Raw genomic sequence first — 18924 nt, 5'->3', positions numbered from 1 at the left:
AGCACATGAATCTTCCTTTCTGCAGCACGTTCTGTTGCTGTTGTCTCCTCTCTGGTCACAGTGGAAAACTCATGGGAAGTGGGTCTCCTGTATCGAATGTGGTAATTAAATTATCCTCATTTGTGGAGCTGTTACTGTTGTGTATTTTTATTTAGCTTAATTATCCCCCTTGGCAGACAGCCTGTTGGGAGTCCCGACACTAATGTTTCTCCGAAGGGAATCCAGCGTTCTCCTCCACGCGTGCATCTGTCCGTCCGTACATGCTGGGTGTGCTCGTATCGCTTGTGCTCCAGCCCGAGGTTTCTGTGCGTTCGCAGTCCATCTTGGCCACGCTCCTCTGCTCGTCCTCCTGCCGCCCTGGAGGAACAGGGTGTATCAAATCCCTCTTTCACCAGCTTGGCTCTTCTCGTGCCTCGTTATGTTGCCAAAGCATTTTGAAAAATCTGCGTTGCACCCCTGTTTTATTGGTACCTTTCCCTCTTTTATGTAATTTACCACTTCGCTTTGTTAAATCTGTACTGGGGTTTATTCATTTTTCTGCTGCTGTGAAGGAGCAGCATGGCACACCGATGCCCTGTTCTCTCTGCCTGCTTTTGTTCCTTTTTTATTTCATTTATTCCTTATTTTAGCGCAGCCTTTTCTTCTCCCTAAAATTACTTTCATTATTGGTCGTATCTCTTGATTTGCATGAGTTTGGAGCAGGGTCACATGCAAAACCACCAGTAAGAGGTTTCATTGCTGCGCACGAAGGCCAGGCATCGCACGCACCTGCAGAGAGATGTACTGCTCATGTATTTGGGCTCCCTCTAGGATCCTAGGAGATCTCAGAGCCAGGGCATCCTAGAAATCAGTCAGCTCAGTCAACTGCGGCCACGCTCTTGACTTGCAGGGTGCTTGTGTTCGGGCAGCCCCATCGGAGACGTCTTTGGGTGGTGACACAAGGTGCTGCAGGATGCCAAGAGACTTCTTCAAGGCTACGGTTTCAGTTCATCTCAGAACGGGGGGATTAGCCTTTTCAGTCTTCGTTGGGGAACGGGCTGCTGAAGGGATCACTGAAGATGCAAGTCCTTCAAGGTCTAGAGGCAGCACGTAAAGTTTTCAGTTCCCTGGGTTTTGTGGTGAAGCAGGACAAGTCCTTCCCCTTCCTGACACAGTTCACTGGATTTCCTGGAGCCTGCCTGGAAACAATATCAGCAAAAGCTTATCTCCCGCAGGAGCACTTTTCATGGAAAAACTGGTCAGGCAATTACAGGCAGGTCCTGTCATCATGTTGAGGGCACGTCTGGCAGTCCTGAGCCATATGGCACCCTGCGCTTAGGTCCCCCTTCATGTCAGGCTGTGCCTGCCTCCCTCCGCGTGTCTGACGCTAGGAACAGACCCTCCCAACAGGGCTGTGACTGTTTTTTCTTGCTGTTGCCTCTCTGGTTTTGGCTGGACCACCTCCTGCACCCCGGTGTCTGCCAAGAGACACGGTTGTGTTTGCCTGCTTCACCTTGAGAGATAATTAGCGATGGTTTCCAGTCTGGACTGGAACTTCACGCCGGCAATCCAAGCGCCTGACAGACTTTGCATTTTGCTAGCTGGGATTCATAGCAGTGCCAGATGCGTGTTATGAGTTCTCACGCTGCTGGAGCTTGCCCAGGTGATGGCATCTTTACATCATCACGTCAGTGGGCTGGATGGAGCAAGACCCACGTCCTCTAGTTGACCTTCAGGACTGACACACTCAGCACTAGGACCAGATACGTTCACTACCGAGCTCTTATCCCCCTCTCTCCTGGAAAGAGGAGGACTCTCCTGAGAACTACAGGACTCTCAGGTCCCAGTGTTGAGAGAAGCTTGGCACCATAGGAGAAGCTCGGTATTTATAGGGCTGCAGGATGAGGTAGGGCATGAACACGCCTGCAGGCACCGACGAGGCAAAATTGGCATCTGGAGAGGTGCTCGTAATAAGAACACCTGCAATACCAGGGTATATATGGGCAATATATTTCAAAGAAGTGTGGTTACTGGTAAATAATCTTTCTTTTGGTTGCCAAAAATGGTAATGTAACTGCACTTGTATAAGTAAGAGTTACCTTGTTATCTGGCCCTTGTGTAGTGAGAAGTGAACCGTTTGTGTCTTTTGTCATCCAAGAGATTCATTAGATCTGTGTGTAGGCTGTGGGACAGAAGATAGCTCTTTTTTATAGCTCTCAACTTTAAAATATAAATAAGATTGTGCGTTAGGCAGCACACAAAGCGGAAGCAGTTCTCTTAAGTCTAAGCAGTATTTTGTTTCCTCCCTAGATGCAATTATTAGGGGTTTTGCTTCGTATAAAAACCCTCGAACTGTGGGGTGCCTCTGTCACCAAATTTATCAGAATGCCGAACTACAAGATCTGATAGGGCTTTTTCTTCACTAAATTCTGTTACGTTTGGGGTATTGTGTGTCCGCTACGTACCACAGAGGGAACTTGTTTCTCCATTCAAACCGTACGTGACAAATGCAGTAAAATTATCTGTTGGTAACATCTTCACAACCAGTTGTCAGTTTTATTACCCAAGTCACAGATTACTGTTTATACACGCCTTTACTAAAATACTTCATTGCCACTCAGGAAGAACACAAGAAATAATATATAGCGAAAGCTGGCATAGCTTAAAATACAGTTAACAAAATACCCAATGCAGACTGAAGTAGAAGGGAGTGTTTTGAGTCAGACGCCAAAGCCGCAAAAAGAATTTATAACAGAAATCTCTGAAATTCTGGCAGTTTGAGCCAGAGGTGCAAAGCCTTAATAACAAGTAAGTACAGCGTGCTCATGCGTTGTTGATACTCCAGGTTAGTAGCGATTCTGCTTTGAGCGATTAGCCTCTGTTCAAAACTGAGTTTACTAAAATTTGAATGTCAAAATACCTGTGTTTTACTTGGGGCAATAGCTTTTACTGTTATGGAAAAAAAGGAAGTCACAAGGCTTGGTTGATGAGCATAATGATTTTAGAACACATTAATTAACAGGAGAGCTCACAAGTGCCTATTGCAAGCAGATGGAAAATCCAGGAAATCATCAGAGAGGTAATTGCGCTGGTTGTGGAGCCAGAAAAGAAGGGAAGAAGCTCCTGAAGGGAAGCTAAAGGGGAAAGGATCTGATAGCAAAGTTGCCAGTCTCACCTTACCGATGAGGGCAGAGACCTCGCCGTGGGGAAAAGAGAGAAGGTGCAAAACGGGGGTAAAAAATGTGTGCAACACAGAGCCAGAATCCTGCCCCGGGGAGATGCTGGCTCCTCATCTTCTTGACAAAGAAGGAGATGGCCCTAGCTGCATTGCAGGGGTGAATTAGCTGCTGCCGCAGGAGAGGTGGCATTGAGGAACACTAAAGCTATGGCAACTGTGGATAAAGAGCCTCAGTGATGCCGGTAAAAAACATCCAGCGTCAACCACGCAGGGGCTGGGCGCAGAAATGTTGTCAGAAGTGCGCAAGGCAGGCGTGACAGCCAGTACGCGGCCAGCTCTGGAGGGAAGAGGGCTGAAGAAAAATACGTCTGTGGAGGAGAGTCAGTAGCCTAAGATCGGAGGCAAACTCGTCTCGATCGATAGCTGCTCTTTGCCCACTCCGGGATCAGGGCTCTGCGTTGTGGCACGCTGTCTGATCAACTTCTGCTTAATCGTGGCCTGCAGGTATTTTGATGAGTAACTGTCTAGACTAGAGTGATGTCGTATGAAAAGGAATATTGATGTAAAAAGCCATACGAACCGGTTTCTAAAATGCAAAATGCAGTTTGAAATGGACATCTTCAGAGACAGGTCCAGGCAGTGTTACAGCCTTGGAGAGCAGCCTGAAGGATGCGTTGCTTAAATGATGATTCAGAAATACTACTGAAGCACCTAGCAGGAGGATCAGATGGATAGTTGTTATCTTCTGTTGCCTGTTCACGCAGACACTAAGGCTTTATGTAGTCGCTCTGCCTTTATCACCTCTGCCATTTGAACGCTGTGGTTGCTCGCAATGAAATCCAGCAGAAAAGCAGGATTCTTAAAACCTGGGAGTTACAACTTCCATGAAAATGGGTGAGCGGGTAGAGGATCAGCAGGATCACATCTTGCTGCAAGGAAAGCTGTGGGCACTGTTAGAGAATCCACACGGGTAAGAGGCATCATCAATACTCCAAGTGTGGCTACCTGGCCACGTGCCCCGCGTGGGGTATTTGTATCTGGGGCCCCGCAGATGCTGCTGGACCAGAGAGGTGAACTGGGGGATGAGCAGCTCAGCATTCTTCTGTTTGATACCTTTGTCATCTTCCTTTGGCCCTGTGGATCTTTTCCAGTAATTGCAAATTGCCATGTTTCAGCAGCAGAGCCCCAAACCTGTTGTCTGCCTCGTGTATTGTGCAGACTTTAAATTGCAAATAAGCTTGGTAATAGAAGAGAGGAACTGAGGAAGACTGAGTAATAGGACAAGATCAAGACTTGGATACTACAGTGCTGAGCAGCCTCACAGCACCGATAACAGATAAAATCAAATTACCTGAGTCTGGGTGTATTTCACAATTAAAAATAATGTTTTTAATTAAAATAATTCCAGTGGAGAAGGAAGTAAAATATACAAAACATTAGCCAAGTTGTATGCTCTTCCCATAACTTCGTGTGCGTCTGGTAAAACACGCTATAAATCTGAAAGCTGCTATTAAGAGCCCACTGTCAGGTTTCTATGAAGCGCACTATATAATGCCTATTTTGTTACGTTCCTCTCGATAATAACGTGGTCCCGTCCCTCCCAGGGTAGACATACTGTGCCGTGCCCGTATATGAATCATCAGGACGAGGTATAAAACATCAAAATCTAGGTTTTTAAAAAAATGCTCTTTAATTTGCTCCGGTTCTGATCTATTTGAGGGTGCATTTATGATGGTAGAGAATTGCGCTCTCCTCCTCCTCCTCCTCCCAGCTCGGGATGCTAGCGGACCTGAAGGCGAAAGACTGTCGACGGCAAGATTAAACCGGAGCTCTAACACCGAAGGCAGCGTGCGAGCCAAACCCTCCTTCTTCCAAACCTGGATTTCAGCGTAGGGCACGGCGGGGTTAATAGCAGAGCAGGTTACGCTGGAGTTGTTTGGCGAAGGAGGAGATGGGAACAGATTGCCAAGGCACAATTACGCTAAATGAAGGAAGCACAGGCCACACCTGTGCCTGGGACCCAGCGCTCGCAATCCAGCCCTGATTGGATCTCCAGAGACTTCCAGGAGGTAAAGTGTCAATTAGTGTAATGACCCTGGACTCTGTCCACTCCGTTCCCTCTTTCTGAGCGTGGAATAATTTCATGGACGCTGGGGGATCTCTTTTAGCAAACTCCTTACACCACCACCTGCTCACCCTCTCATTCTTCTAGTGCTATTCCCAGCTCTCCTTCTGCAGGATTGTTGGAACTAGAATACGAAATGCAGCATGCCCCGCAGGCAGCAAGGTCTGGATCTTCACGCAGACAATAACGCCCAAACACCTGTATAGATAATATTTTTTATTTTTTTTTGGAACGGAGGCTGTAGCAAACCCTGCCCTCGCAGCCCAGTCCTGCACGTGCATTCAGGGAAACGATGGGACTCCGTCTAAGAGAAAGAGAGGTTCCCAGCTCCCTTAACAACTCAGACTGATTACCATGAAGTGATTATCCCCATTTTACATACAGATTAAAGGCGCTCTTCTCTTGGAGATTTTGTCTCAAAATGCATTTCTTGTGTAGGGCTGGAGACAGTTTTAAGCCCCCGTATTCAGTCAGTAAATACTTCACCAATGGCTGCACGGATATTGGATCTTGGTGCGCTTTGTGGAGCTAAACAGGTCTGTCTGAGCAAACCCTGAGCTCATCGGAGAGGGGCATGGGGATCTCCGTGGGGCCAAGTCGGGAAAACCAACCTCCCCCAGCACGGCTCCGTCTCTGCGGGACTCCAGTTTCACCCGAATGCCAGCCCCGGGGCTGGTGCCATCCCACAGGCGTTGCGGTCCCCTGCTACGTGCGGCGGCTCGATACGCGTCTGGATGAGGACGATAATTCATGTGTTCGTGTGAGGCATCTGAAGACGGTCTGCGATCATCTCCCAGCATTGCATGACACCTTACAGCGCTCGGGGTCCGTTGCCGTCGTGGACTTCAACACAAGGAAGGCAGCTGCAGTCAGATATGTTTTAAGCTAGCGTCAACAGGTTTAGCCAGCTTAAGAGCATGTTAAGCCCTACTGAGACAAGGTTTATAGGTTAGCAGTATGACTTGGAGCATAATCTATACATGTTCTTTAGCTTTAGCCAGCTTTGAACTTATGTGAGAAGTGCGAGTCTTTTATGCGTGCCAAGCCGTTCCTATCGTGCTTTGGAGAAGTCGTTCGGCCTATGCTAAATGCTGAAATAATCTAAAAGTGTAGAAGCTGCACTTTTCAAAAACTGGTTGAAAAACACCAGTCCTGTCACTGCTGAGCTAGCCGAAAAAGCCAGGAGTGTCCTGAGCACGGGAATTAAAGCAAGAAGATGATTTAAATGACTCGAGCCTACTGTGTTATACTGCGGCATTCACGTGTCTTAGGTTGCTAACGAGCGACACTGGCGTGGATAAATGCAGTAGTTAAGATTATAGCAAAAAGGGTTTTTTCATTGCCACAGGACTGGCATATTTGGAGCAAAAAGCAGCAGTCGTGACAACATATTGTTTATCTTTCATCCAGACCACAGCTGTGTTTTCCACTGGTCTGTCCAGATTATAGCTAATTTGGAATCCTACGTATGAAAAGCCGTTTCGATGGATGAAATTGGGCTCTCTCTTTAGCACTTAAATATTTGCAAAGATGCTGTGGAGCTTAATTAGTCAGCAGCAACATTTTATCTTATGGGTCCACTTCCAAAAGAAGATCTTAAATGTCACAAGTGTGTGACAGAAATAAACACATTAGATAGTTACAAGAGCAGCAGTAGGAGGCATTAACTGATTTGATATCTAGAATATCTGTTAGACTCTAACAATTGCTTAAAATATGTATTAATTCGTATTAATCCTTCATACGAGGATCTTAATGAAGTGTGATTAGCTCGGGTTTGGAAGAGCTTTTAAATCCTGGCACAATAGGTGCATTAGAAATCTAAAACACTGAAATACACGTGTCTCCCTAAACCGGGTTTCGCCTCCATTTCCATTGCCAGCGTCTGTAGGCTTGAAAATCTTCCTGCCCTCCCATTTCATCCAGTCTCCAGCTGAGATGTCCAGCATGCTGTGTGCATCCCTGGCACTCGCCCGCGGTTTTAGGCGAGTTGGCTTTCAGCGTGTCTGTCTCTGCAGCGTTTTCTCTCCGCGTGCAGGCTCTCCCGTGTTCGCTGTCCTCTGCGTGTCAACACAGGTTAGCTTTAAACCCTCTCTGCCTCTTTTAAAAATCCGGTTTGATTTTTTTTTTTCAAGCATGCTGCCGGGCTGGCAATCCTGTGGCTTGAAATGGGACCAGAAGGCTTCCGGATAAAAATCTCGCCAAACCGAAGGGCCATTGTGCCACCGGGATGCGACACTCGGAGCCAAGCGATCGCTGCCTTGAGTTGTCCTCATCAGGGCGTGAGTCAGAGATGGTCTTTGGCAGCTCCCAAACTTCTGCCTGCGCCGCCGTGTTGGGCAGCGTCTCTGGGGCGGTGCAGGAGTAGGCAGCTGCCCGCTGCGCGAGCTAAGGTGGGATGCGTTGGGGAGAGGAGCAAGCGAATTCGGGAGCTTTGCAAGCATCGTCTGCGTTTCAGGGTGGTCCGGGCAGATCACACAGCTGGTCCCGGTGATAGCCTCCCCGCCAGGATACAGCTAGCTGGGTGTGAGAGGAACAGATTAGTTTGCTCGAGCTTGTCGTTTCAAATTCCCTTCCGGTTCTCTATCAGCAAAGCTCAGGCCCATCCCCACAATCAGCTTCTCCCTGGATGGTTGCCGAGATGTGATATTTATAGGGTTTACTGGAAACTGTTGGCACATTACTGGGCTTCAAAATGTGATTGTTTTTCAAAGAAGGAAATTAGCTGGAGTGTGGGGCTGGTGGCCAGCTTGGACTGTAAGCAAAGGGAGCCTGAGGTCAGGACCAAGCTGCATTGTTTCTTTTATCTTCAGAAGCAATTTGCCGCTCTCTGTTTTTTAACTGACTCTTAACGTGATGGACAAAATGAGATCATTGGGTAGTGATCCTCCGTTTTAGAAATACTTGAAGTACTAGTGAAGTACACGCTGAACCACTTAAACAAGTACCTACTGGAGTAATTGGGTGGATAAAAATCTGGTAATTTATAACCCTGTATGAGGGCTTGGAGCATGACAGATGGGTCCCAGCTTGGACTAATAAAGCTGTAATGGAAGAATGTAGATGGGGCAGAACCCCAGGGTGGATGTTGCGAAATGGAGGAGGTATTCTCGTCTTGGACAAGTCACTTCTATTCTTCTTCTCCATCTTCCTGTTTGCATAATGTTAGTTCATCTTACTTGGTGATTGTGAAGTTTTACTAGCCAACGGTTGTATTTGAAACCCTTAGCTTGAGAACGCTTTTGGAAAACAAAGTATTGACATTACCTTCCTCTCCCTACAATAAATGCCTCCGCGTGATGCACGGGTTCAGAAAAGCACTTGAAAGAGCGGAGGATGAACGCGCAGAGAGCTGGGTGGCCTCTTGGGCGACACACTGGAAGGATCGCCTCGGCGAACTTGTTCGTGTCTGGCAAGGTGTTTGTCCTGTGTCTAGGAAGCCTCCCTTGATAATCATTTAAGGCACAGCTTGAGGACAACCCCAGAAGCACCCTTCTTGGTACGTGCCACCTTTGCCAACAAGATCCCCCTCGGGAATCAACACGAGCTTGCAGCGTCTCTGCCCGACTCCGAAGCGACACGTTTGGGGCCACCGGGACTAGCAGCCTTGAAAGCTGAAGCCCCATGCTGAGATGATCTGCCAGGAGCCATGTGCTTCTTTGCTGGGGAGGGCAAGCCATCTGCCATCCTTGCTGCCCTAAGCTGAGCATCTCAGACCTGCAGCCTCCAGGCCCAGCCAGGCTGGACTCTGTCAGCCCAGATGTTTTATTCCCCTACGGACCTGTGGGCGATTAGTGTCAACTGCATGTTTACATACTCTTCTCCTTTGCTATAGCCCAGGAAAAGTCTTCTGACCTAGCTTAGCAGTGCGGACGCCGTAATGATGCCGTGTACGAAGCCCTGCTAATAACGTCTGTGTTTTTTTCGTGTTCTAGTTTCACCAGCAATGAATACCAAAGGGCTATGGAGCAAATATCTGTCGTTGTCCAGCAGCACAAAGCGACCATGGTGCCAGGGGAGCCACAGCTTAACGTGTGCGACAAGGCCGTCATGGTGAGTGGTGAAAGCATAAACACGTTTGAGAATCCGTAGCTTAAAATATATTTTGTAAAGGCTTAAAAATGCCACCTAATGCTGGGAAGGGATGGAGAAGAGATGCACGCTCGCCTGTTTGAAGGGCTGTCTGGCTGTTCCCAGGGGAGAGGGCTGTTTGTTACCTGTGGAGTGCAGCGGCATAGGGAGGCTCGTACAACGTGAGTGGGGTTAGGTCTACCAACGTGCTGTGATAAACTCTGTGGCTTCCTTCCTCAGAGATACGGCAGTATCTGCAGCTGTAGATCCTTCTTCTCCTTTCTAATCCCCTTCTGCAAATCTCAAAAGTCCTCTGTGTTTTGAGCGGCGGGACTGGGACAGTGGCTTTTTCAGTGATGTGAGAAAGTATCTTTGGTCTTGCTCGGTCTCCTCCAATTTCACCCATGCCTGACTTTTCCAAAGTCTTTGTGGCTTGAAACATGACAAACATTTTCAATTCTGTTTTCTGTTTCAAATTGCATGTTGGAAAGTTACAGTTTGGCTTTCCCGTCGAATGCTGCTTGGTTTGTTGAGAACCTGGGAAAGAAACTGGATGGTTTGTAGGAGGTAAAGTTGTCAGATGACAAGAGCGTGTGTAGTCTAAGGGGATGTGCCTGTAGACTGACACAAAATAGTAACAGGCAAAATCTTTCTGACGCTTAAAATATCTTGTGAAACAGTCAGTACCTGCTGCTTAGGGTCTATCTCCAGCCAGACAGAAAAGTACAAAATATGGAGCTGTGTCTCCTTACTAAGGAGGCAAAGATCTTTTTTAGCTTTGTCACATCTTTTTATTTTTGGATATTAAGTAGGAAAAAGATTTGAAGCACCATTGTTTCTGTGTTGTTTTCTTTCATTATTCAACTTTTCCCTTAATAAACACTGTTCTGTGCTCCTCTGGGACCTTTTGGGTTCAGGCAGTCTCCCCAGTGCCTGGCTGCTGCCAGAGACCTTCACTGGAAAGGCATTTCTTCTGTGCTAATTCCAACTCCAAAAGTAGTTCATAAATTGTAGACGTGCTCCGCTCTTCTGCAGCTACCCTGGTGCAGCGTGCTTAGGTGCTGTGAAAACATCTGCTCTCCTTGTTTGCCAACACCCAGTGTCTTTGGGTTGCATAATGGCAGAAGTGCTGGACTGGAGGTCCCATACTTGGCCCCGTACCCCAGCCCTCTCCTTGGGGCTATTGAGAGTCAGTCTTCTCCCTGAGCGTGCCTTGGTCTATCTCGGTTGGGTAGAAGTTTTGCAGACCGTGGGTTGCCGCTTCTGTTTTGGCTATGGCGATGTCCAGGGCTCGGCCAAGTCCAGTTAAGCCTGCCTAGTCTGTAAGCCAAGGCAGATAGTGACTGCTCCAGTGCTTGGCCAAGCCCAAACCAGACCGTTCAGGCTTTCTGGGGCAGCAAGCCCTCCCCAGTGGGCTGCGGGGTATTCGAATCCCAGGAGAAGTGTTCAAATCCCAGCAGGAAACTTTTTTACATTATGAGTTTTCTATTCGGTGTGAGCTCCTAAGAGGCTAATTACACAAAACTAAAATAAACAGGCACCGAATTATTGCCTTTTGAGACCGGAGGCGAAGATAACCAAGTCTTTTTGGAGTGATCGTATTGCTGGGGTTGATTGGGCCCTAAATCTGTCTTTGGAGGATGCTGGGAGATAAATATCACCTACTAGTACTGTGCCCAACACTGTCTTCGGAATTCTGTCACCCGTTTATTTGATATGGGCATTTAATATCCTTTCTGGGACAGAGGAGAAGAATTGTCTTTACTTCTCCATGAGCAAAGCAGATGGATGGTTTTGTCGCTACTGCAGTCCTGGGATTGATGTAGGCGCAGCAGCAGCAGCCCTCCTGAGCAGGGGGAGCGCTCGCTGGCCCATCTGGGGTGGATCCCACCAGCAGCGCAGACGAAGCTCCCGCCGAGCCAGCTCTGCTGTGTTTTCCTCCTGTGGAAGCGTAGGAGAAATTGCTCCATGCAGCGGAGCCGTGCTGGCTTGACTGCGTGTTTGACTCGCAGCACACATGGTGTCCTCAGGGCTCGCAGCACTTGCAGATCCAGGAAAGCCGGCTTGGACTGCGAGACTGAAGCAGATACAATTTGGTTTTTGTTTTTCTTTTTTTTTTTTTTTCTTCCCCCCAAAAGAACAAATATTTCATTTGTTTCTTTGGATCTCTGTTGCTTCTACAGAGTGGTCAGGCATCTGAAATTTCCAGTGGTGGCTGTGCATTTTAAAATTGAGAAATGGATTTAGAAAACAGCATTAATTGTTCTTAAACCGTCTGGAGCCTTTCGTGCGGTGAGGTGCCTTCTGCCAAAGCTCCCCTCTGTGGTCTGCTCCTTCTGCAGAGATAGCTGGTGTCTCACTGCCATCTGTTGTCAGCTGCACGGAATAGAAACCTGCTCCGGCATTTTTTCTGGGGTTAAGCTTTGTTTTTTCACTCTATAGGAATTTAATTCCAAGAAAACATAAATGACTTGAAGGATAAAAATAAATAAAATGAAAGGCAATAGGTCAGAGCTGAACTGAGCTTTAAGAGGCGACAGCAGGAATCTCCCGTGGATGGATAGACCTTGAGAGAGGGAGGGACAGAGAATGAACGCGAAAGATTTCTGAAGGCAGGGTGGGGATTGTAACCTGCCATTCGCATCACCGCAGTCCCAAATTTTGCATTACAAAACTCCAATGAAATTGAAAAAGTTCTTTTATCCAAATTTCTCCTGTCGTTAATCCCTTTGGAAACGGAGGTTTGTGGTGGGCTTCCTTGCTGATGTTATTTCTCTGTTGTACAAATACTGGAGAAAGGTAGGTCAAGAAACACAGAAGCGAGGGAGGCAAATAAGTTTGGTCTGCATGCACTGGAGTTGTCTTATCAATGCCTCCTACTCCATCTGTTCGTGAATTCAACCATCTTATTAGCCATACAGGCATTCTTATCTCTCTCACACCCTTGGCCTTCTGTTGCTTTTTGCTTGTTTCCTCGAGAAAGTGCACGGATATCTTAGTGCTAAGAACGATAGCTCTTTTCTGGATCCCAGAAAAATTGGGGATTTCGCCAAAACCTCATGGTCTGGTTGCTCCATGCTGCCACAGGAAAGAGAAGGTCACCAGAACTCTAGCAGACTGCGTTTGTACGGGAGAGACCGCTGTATCCCAGAAGAGGGAATCATCTGCTGCAGAAGGATTCGTAGTCTTTCCTAAAGCTTTTTTTGAATAGCATTTGGAGTTGGGAAGTTGATGAGCCGAGGAGCATTAGCTGCAAGAGGAGTTTCATTTTTCAAGCAGGACATAAGGGCGTCTTTGTGAGAATGAAAAGGGTTGGTTAGGGTTAGGGCTTAGCATGTACTTGGTATGACTCATCTTTCTGTATATTTTTTGTTTGTTTTTAACAGAATTGGTCTCCTCCAGGCTGTGAGAAGCTAGGGAAGTGCCTGAAACCACCCAAGTCTGATCCTAAGAAGTGCTTTTGGCCTCATTGATCTTCTCTGCAGCCCTCAAGAGCTACACAGAAGAGCTATAACCAACCGCGCATATTGTTTACAAAGCATGTCTTCTCATGTTGGCACTCCTGTTTACACAGGAAGGGTGTGATGTATGTATGATATCATCATTTGCTCTTCCAAAAAGACCAGTGTTTATATTGCTAGTGCTCAGGGTTTAGCCTGTACTCTTCTGTTGGTTTAGTTGTTTCCGTAAATGGTAACTTTTCAGTGAAGACTGTTTCAGCTGTAAAAGCCCTCTGCACAACCACAACTCTGCCACCACCTCAGAAACGCCACGGATGCACCTTTCCTCTTGCTCCCTCCGCCCACCCGGCTCTCTCGAATCATTGCTCATTCGGGTGCCCCGACAGCAGCCGGGGGCGACCGTTCAGGAAACCTAGAGCCGCCAGAAAACCCTGCCCAAACTGCCCTCGTTTTGTTTGCCCCTAACTTGTTGTTTTAACCTTTCATTTCCATTGTGAACTCTGGACACCGATTTGTTTTTCCTTTCTTTCTAAACTTGCGAGTACTGGGTGCAGCTGTACGGCCCAGACCGCTGCTGCGCATCGCTGGGTGCAAACAAGCGCTCCCTCCCGTTCCCGACTAAGGGGCTGGCTCCAGGGAGAACGCCCTGCCTGCCTTCCATCCGTAGCTGCAAACGTTCCCTAGGTAATGGTATAAAGAAATTTGAAGATAGCGTTCGTGTAAGTATCGCCTTATTGATGGTGTGCAGGATGTTCTTGGGGAGCTGGGGGTCCGCTGTTCATTTCAGGGGTTTTCTTCATTTCCAAAAATCCGAGTCCAAATATGGTTTAAGTCACGCTTCTCATCTCATGATCGGGGCCCAGCCAACTGCAGGCTCAGAAGTGCCCGTTTACATCAGATGTTAACTCTTGACCCTGTTTCCAGCACACGTTCTCTGAGGAATTCTCCTTGTGCAAACTTTCCACAGCCTGCGTGGAGCACTTCTTTAAACAGAGTTCATGGTAAATGCCGATCCTTTGCACAATTTCACATTGCAAATTTCTTATCTGCTTTTGAGCCGGTTTCACACCCTTGGCTATTGCTAATAAACGAGTCTCGAACACAACCGAGCAAGGTTACTCTGGGGCTTCAGGGGAGTAGCTAGAAGCAACCCTGAACATGGTGTTTGCACCACCGACAGCTCCGCTTCCACCACTCCGGTGTTTTATACAGTACATGTGCCCTCTCCGTATGGCCTTGTGCTGCCTTGGGAAAAATCGAGGTGCTCTGTACCTGTAAACAGCCCTCCTTCCTTCCCAAGCAAAGCTTGGGGCTAGCTTGAGAGCTCTGCTTCTTTGGTAACTGCTGTGCTACTGCCTGCTACGGGCTTCTCAGCTGCTTCTTCTTACCCTCCCGGTAATCCCAAATGCTCTCCTTCTCTCCGTTCCCTTGGTTTACGCTACCTGTAATCGCCTCCACAGTAATTCCTAGTGTATATCTCATGAAGCTGGATAATCCTATAAGATTGTAATAAGAACAGCACTTGAGTTGGCTCTTACTGCTCCACCTCTCAGAAATCACAGCCAACGTTTCATCGGCTGGCAGAGCCTCTGAAACTCACTGTGCATCTGCGTTTGTTTATAGTCCAAATGTCTTAGATGGCTTACGATGTTCCTAATTGTCCTTCTAGTACACCAAGGCATTTCCAGCTCATCCATAACATTTCTCCTTGTTTTGACATAGCGTGGATAGCTCAAGTCTTGAGAGATTCTGATCAGCCAACAGTGAGAGGGACTAGTAGGAGGACTTGCAGCAGTCGTGTCAGCACAGGAGACCAGACAAAACCAGTAACTTCCCAGTTTCTGGCTGCTGTCCACCTCCGCTTTAGTGCTTCTGTCACCCAGCAGCGTTCAGAGCCCCGCAGTTCGCTATTATCAGCAGATAAAGATACCACCAGAGGAGGGAGTCTGTCGCTGCAACTCCCTGAAAATTGCTGTCAGCCCTGGAATAGTTGTGAACATGTCTGCCGCGAATCGTACCGGCGCCTTGTCTTTCTGCGTGCTGCTTATTAAGGGACCGCGTCGCAGGATCGCAGCCCATCGGCTGAGCGCTACCCCAGGCACGTTTCTCAGTTCTTAGCATTTGCAGTATGCGCACCGTGAGTCCTGGTGCTGCTACCCTGTGTCCCCTGGCTGCCACTTCGTTCTTTACTCTTTCACAGCTTGCACTCGCTGCTTTTCCCCTGTCTCTGTAACTTGCTTGGACAAGCCATCCTGGGCTCGGCACACGCGGTGGTCGTCTGGTTACCCGGCGCACAAAGTCCTCGTTCCTCATTGAAATAATCTCTCAGTGCATAGATACTGGATGTAAGCTTTGCACTAGAAAGCTGGCTGCTATAAGTGAATCGACTTGATGTCTGTTTATTATCTGCCTCACGTACATTTAGTATAAAAGATCAAAGCTTAATGTGAAGAAGCTACTGCTTTAAATTCAAATAAGAATAGTAGTTTTACAGCTGGATAGCTAGGATGAATTTTAAATCAATGCTTTTCCCAAAGATGTACAGATTTTAAAGTTGTGAGATGAAGAACTAATGAAGAAAAATAAACTAATTTATCAGAAATGCATTATATGATTTGCCTGTGCGCACCTGTAAAACAACTGAATAACACCTTGCTTTGGGACAGTCTCACAGATACGCCTTCCAGATCACGGGACTGACTTGGGTTAAAAATAGCTTGTTTTTGTTTCCCTGTATTATTTTTAACGTGGATCAATTTCCCAGCCCACGCAGCTGCCCAAGCCCAATTCAGAGGCTGGTGCGGGGCCCAGGGGCGTACGTGGCCTGAGGGGATGAGCGCTGCCAGCCCGCGGCGTGAACGTGGGGCAGCCCACGGCGTGAACGTGCCCCGCACCTTGGATCTCGAAGCTGCCGGCGCGTCTTGCCACGTCTGCCCTGAATAATTATCCTGAGCCTCTGATCTGAAGTTGGTCCGTGCGGTCGCTGCCCGGTTTTGCGAACCGCCCGTACCGGGGCAGGTGGTGGCTTTGCAGGAGCTGCCCGTGGGACCCGCCTGGGGCTGCGTGCGCGACAGCGGTCGAGAGAGGAGTGGGTCTGGTGGGGTTTACTGGCCGGTCGGGGACCTGCACCAGTGCAGCTGGTTTGTTGATGGCTTCCTTTCTCGAGCTGCAAGACATAAGAGCTAAAGGAAAGATGATGTCTGTCTAAGACTGCTTCTGTGTGACGTTCCTTTCTTTATATTTAAATACATCTGCTAAAAGCTTAATATCTGCTTGGGCTAAGAGTCCAAGGAATTTCTTTCTTGCCTTTAATTTCCAATTAGCTGAGCCTCTCGAGTCTCCCTGCTCTGCCCCTGAGGCTGTGTTATCATCCGACCCTCCATGCAGAGAAGCTTCTGAAATGGATGTAACTAATAATCGTGGAAAAAGTCCCGCTGCATTTACAGTCCCTGGCTGCAAAAATGGAGCCTTGATTTAAAATCCTGCAGCGACAAATGGATTATTTCGGTGGCAAATTAGTCTCTGTGGACCAACAATTTGGGGATCTGAACAGTGGAATTGGAAAGCAGGAGATCAATTCCGAACACTTAGAGCCAAGGTTAATGCCCTGCAAACTGTATTGAGTGCAGTGATGAAAGATAACGTGCCTCTGCGTGTGAAATGGGAAGCCAAGGAACACAGTATTCAAAGTGAAAACGGGCAAGTTTGGAACGAGAGCGAGCGATACCCGCGTATTTGCTAATAAAACGCTACGCTGTGGCTGGGGACTGAGTTTTCAGGCAAGCGCTGAAGATGACGGTGGGCTTTTAGTAAAGAAACTGGAACTAATATTGCCGAGGAGGAGGCCGTTGAGCCTGGGACGCTCGCTGCCGCGGGGAAGCCGGCAGTTCTCGGTACCTGCCGAGTCGAACCTTTCCTGAACGCGGCGGGCAGCTTCCAAAAGCCTCCTGCTTTCGCAGCAAGCGAAGCGGACCAGATGAGGATCTCCCGAAGGCTGGAGAATACTCTTTTTTTTTCCCAGCGAGGACATCTTTGCGGTCACCGTGCGAAATAATTTCAGCAGCTGAAAAAAGACCTCTTGAAGGTGAGAATGGTTTGAATCGGGGCTTTCAGGGGCCAGTTTATTGTCCGCAGAGTTGCCAGCAGCCTCTCCGGCACAGCTAGATGAGAAATCTCTCCCCATGGATCTTGCTGTTGTCCTCAGCACTGGGAAACTTTACAAACTACATGCACTTTTACTCTCCAAGAGTTACTCTTGAGTGCTTGTTCAGTATCCAGATAACTGGTTTGCAGTTAGAGTGGCTTGTTTTCCATTTCTCTTAACAGTTACAATACTTGGAAATAGCTTTTTGCTTTTGTTTTCTGCTAGTATTTGATGTGAGTTTTTCGTATGTTATCAGAAGGCGACACGGCGGTGCCTCTTGAATTAAACTGTTAGTTTTTAGGAGCAGTTGTAAGGGAAGAACTGAAATCCCATTTTAGGTTCTTTTTTTCCTTTGGAAACTGGCTATTTTAAACACGGAGAAAAGACTCCATTTGCCTGTTTTCTTTATATCCCCTTCCACCGTTTATAGTTCTGTTGTTGCTCAAAGTCAAGTTTGGATTATATAAATCCTAAATAAAGGTGGATCCCTAGCCAAAAGCCTGTGGTCTCTTAGGGGTGTAAAAAAAAACCCTCTGCCATCCAGCTATCAAGAGAGCCAGTCTGGCAGCTCTCTATGCCTTTCTCCCTCCTGGAGCCACTCAATACCCTTCTGGGCGACAGGGATGTTGGTAGCACGATTCCCATCTGAAAGGGATAGGGGCTGAAAAGCCCATCGGCCCGTAGCGGGGAACGCGTCCCAAATCCATTAGCTCTGGATCGGACTCAAAATCCCCTCCCGGCTCGGCCAGGCTGGCTGGAGAGAGAGCGGGTTTGTGTCTTCTCCAAGGGCCATGGGTCACCATCCTGCTGCAGCGGGTGCTGGGTTCGGCTCCGTGCAGACGAGGATGCTGTGGAAGGGCAGAGCCGGTTCACGATGCTTTCGCCTCTTTTAGGGGGGGACAAAGCTAGCTCGGTACTCGGTACGGACGCTTCGGTCGCGAGCCCAGGGAGCTGGCCGGGGAACTGCATTCTTCTGCTGGTGAAATAAGATAGTTCAAATTTGTTTTTTTTTTTTTAAAAAATGGGTTTAAAGTGCATGCGTTTCTAAAGCTGAAATTGAAACGAAACATTCCAGCGGATTTGAAAGGAAATTTTAGTTCTCATTTCCCCTTGTGGGCTATGTTGAAATTTTGGGCATTTTGTTCCACTTCACACTGAAGTTTTAAAATCCTTAATGGAACAGAAACTCAGCACAGCTCTTCTAATTGCCTGGTTAAGCTGATCAGAGCTAGCTCTCAAGCTTTTATACCCCCGGTTTCTATGTTCACCAGCTAATAACGTCTCTCATATCAGGCTCTCAAAGTCCTTTTAAACCACAGACTACCTCTGTCTCCAAAGGAGAGGCAAAGGCAGCGTCCCCCTGCTACAGAAGCCCTTGGGGGGTCCCGACCCGAGGCGGTGGCTCCTGTGCCAGGCACGGAACAGCCCTAAACCTCTCCGAGCCGCAAGCGGATGGCGGGACACCTCCCCGGTGATATTCCAGAGCCCAGCTCCTTTGACATCACATTTGGAAATTGGTCCTAGGAAAGTTCTTTTCAGATGGAAATTGCAGTAGGAGTCAGCACCGGTTGTTTGAAAGGTTGAACAATTACAGGGAAAGCTATTTTACTTTGGATGTTAAAAACCAGTCCGTACTGGTAGGTGCAATTCATAGCCTTTGAAATGGAGGATTAATGAGGTGAAGCTCTGACAGAGAGCTGAGAAATGTTGTTTTTTAAATACGAGCTGGCATGTGGCATAATTTCTGGCAGCTGAATCATTGCAAGTCCGATTTGGTGTAACCTTTGTGCTCTTCCTGGCAGAACTGATGGTGTCTGAGCGGCCTGATCCCGCATCAGAGGAGGAGAGATCCCCCCGGCTGCTTCCTCACCTGCCTGCCGGACGCCAAGGGACCGGTGGGAGCCCTCGGCAGCTCGTCCCGGTGAGAGCTGCTGGTTTGCCTGGGGTGGGTTGGCACGAGGGGGCT

The 18924-nt window shown here is 48.0% G+C and overlaps 1 protein-coding gene across 22 annotated transcripts in view; it reads left to right on the top strand.

Annotated features, from left to right (window-relative positions):
* GALNS (galactosamine (N-acetyl)-6-sulfatase) overlaps positions 1-18924 on the top strand; it is a 55516-nt gene that overhangs the window by 33414 nt on the left and 3178 nt on the right. For 2 of the 22 annotated variants that reach the window (XM_082320368.1, XM_082320381.1), the window contains exons 13-15: positions 9218-9335; positions 12740-16898; positions 18761-18879. In XM_082320368.1, coding sequence (XP_082176494.1) covers positions 9218-9335; positions 12740-12826 — 205 coding nt within the window. In that variant the 3' untranslated portion in view covers positions 12827-16898; positions 18761-18879. Of the gene's footprint in view, positions 1-25; positions 855-889; positions 2979-3001; positions 3059-7417; positions 8782-9217; positions 9336-12739; positions 16899-18760; positions 18904-18924 lie in introns of those variants that run through there. The other 20 variants (XM_082320372.1, XM_082320371.1, XM_082320369.1 and 17 more) reach the window with 20 other exon arrangements.

This window comes from Platalea leucorodia (assembly GCF_965183815.1).
Source record: "Platalea leucorodia genome assembly, chromosome: 8".
In the NCBI taxonomy this organism is placed as follows: domain Eukaryota; kingdom Metazoa; phylum Chordata; class Aves; order Pelecaniformes; family Threskiornithidae; genus Platalea; species Platalea leucorodia.
Note: the sequence above shows the minus strand (reverse complement) of the source record. Positions and strands in the feature narration are given on the sequence as shown.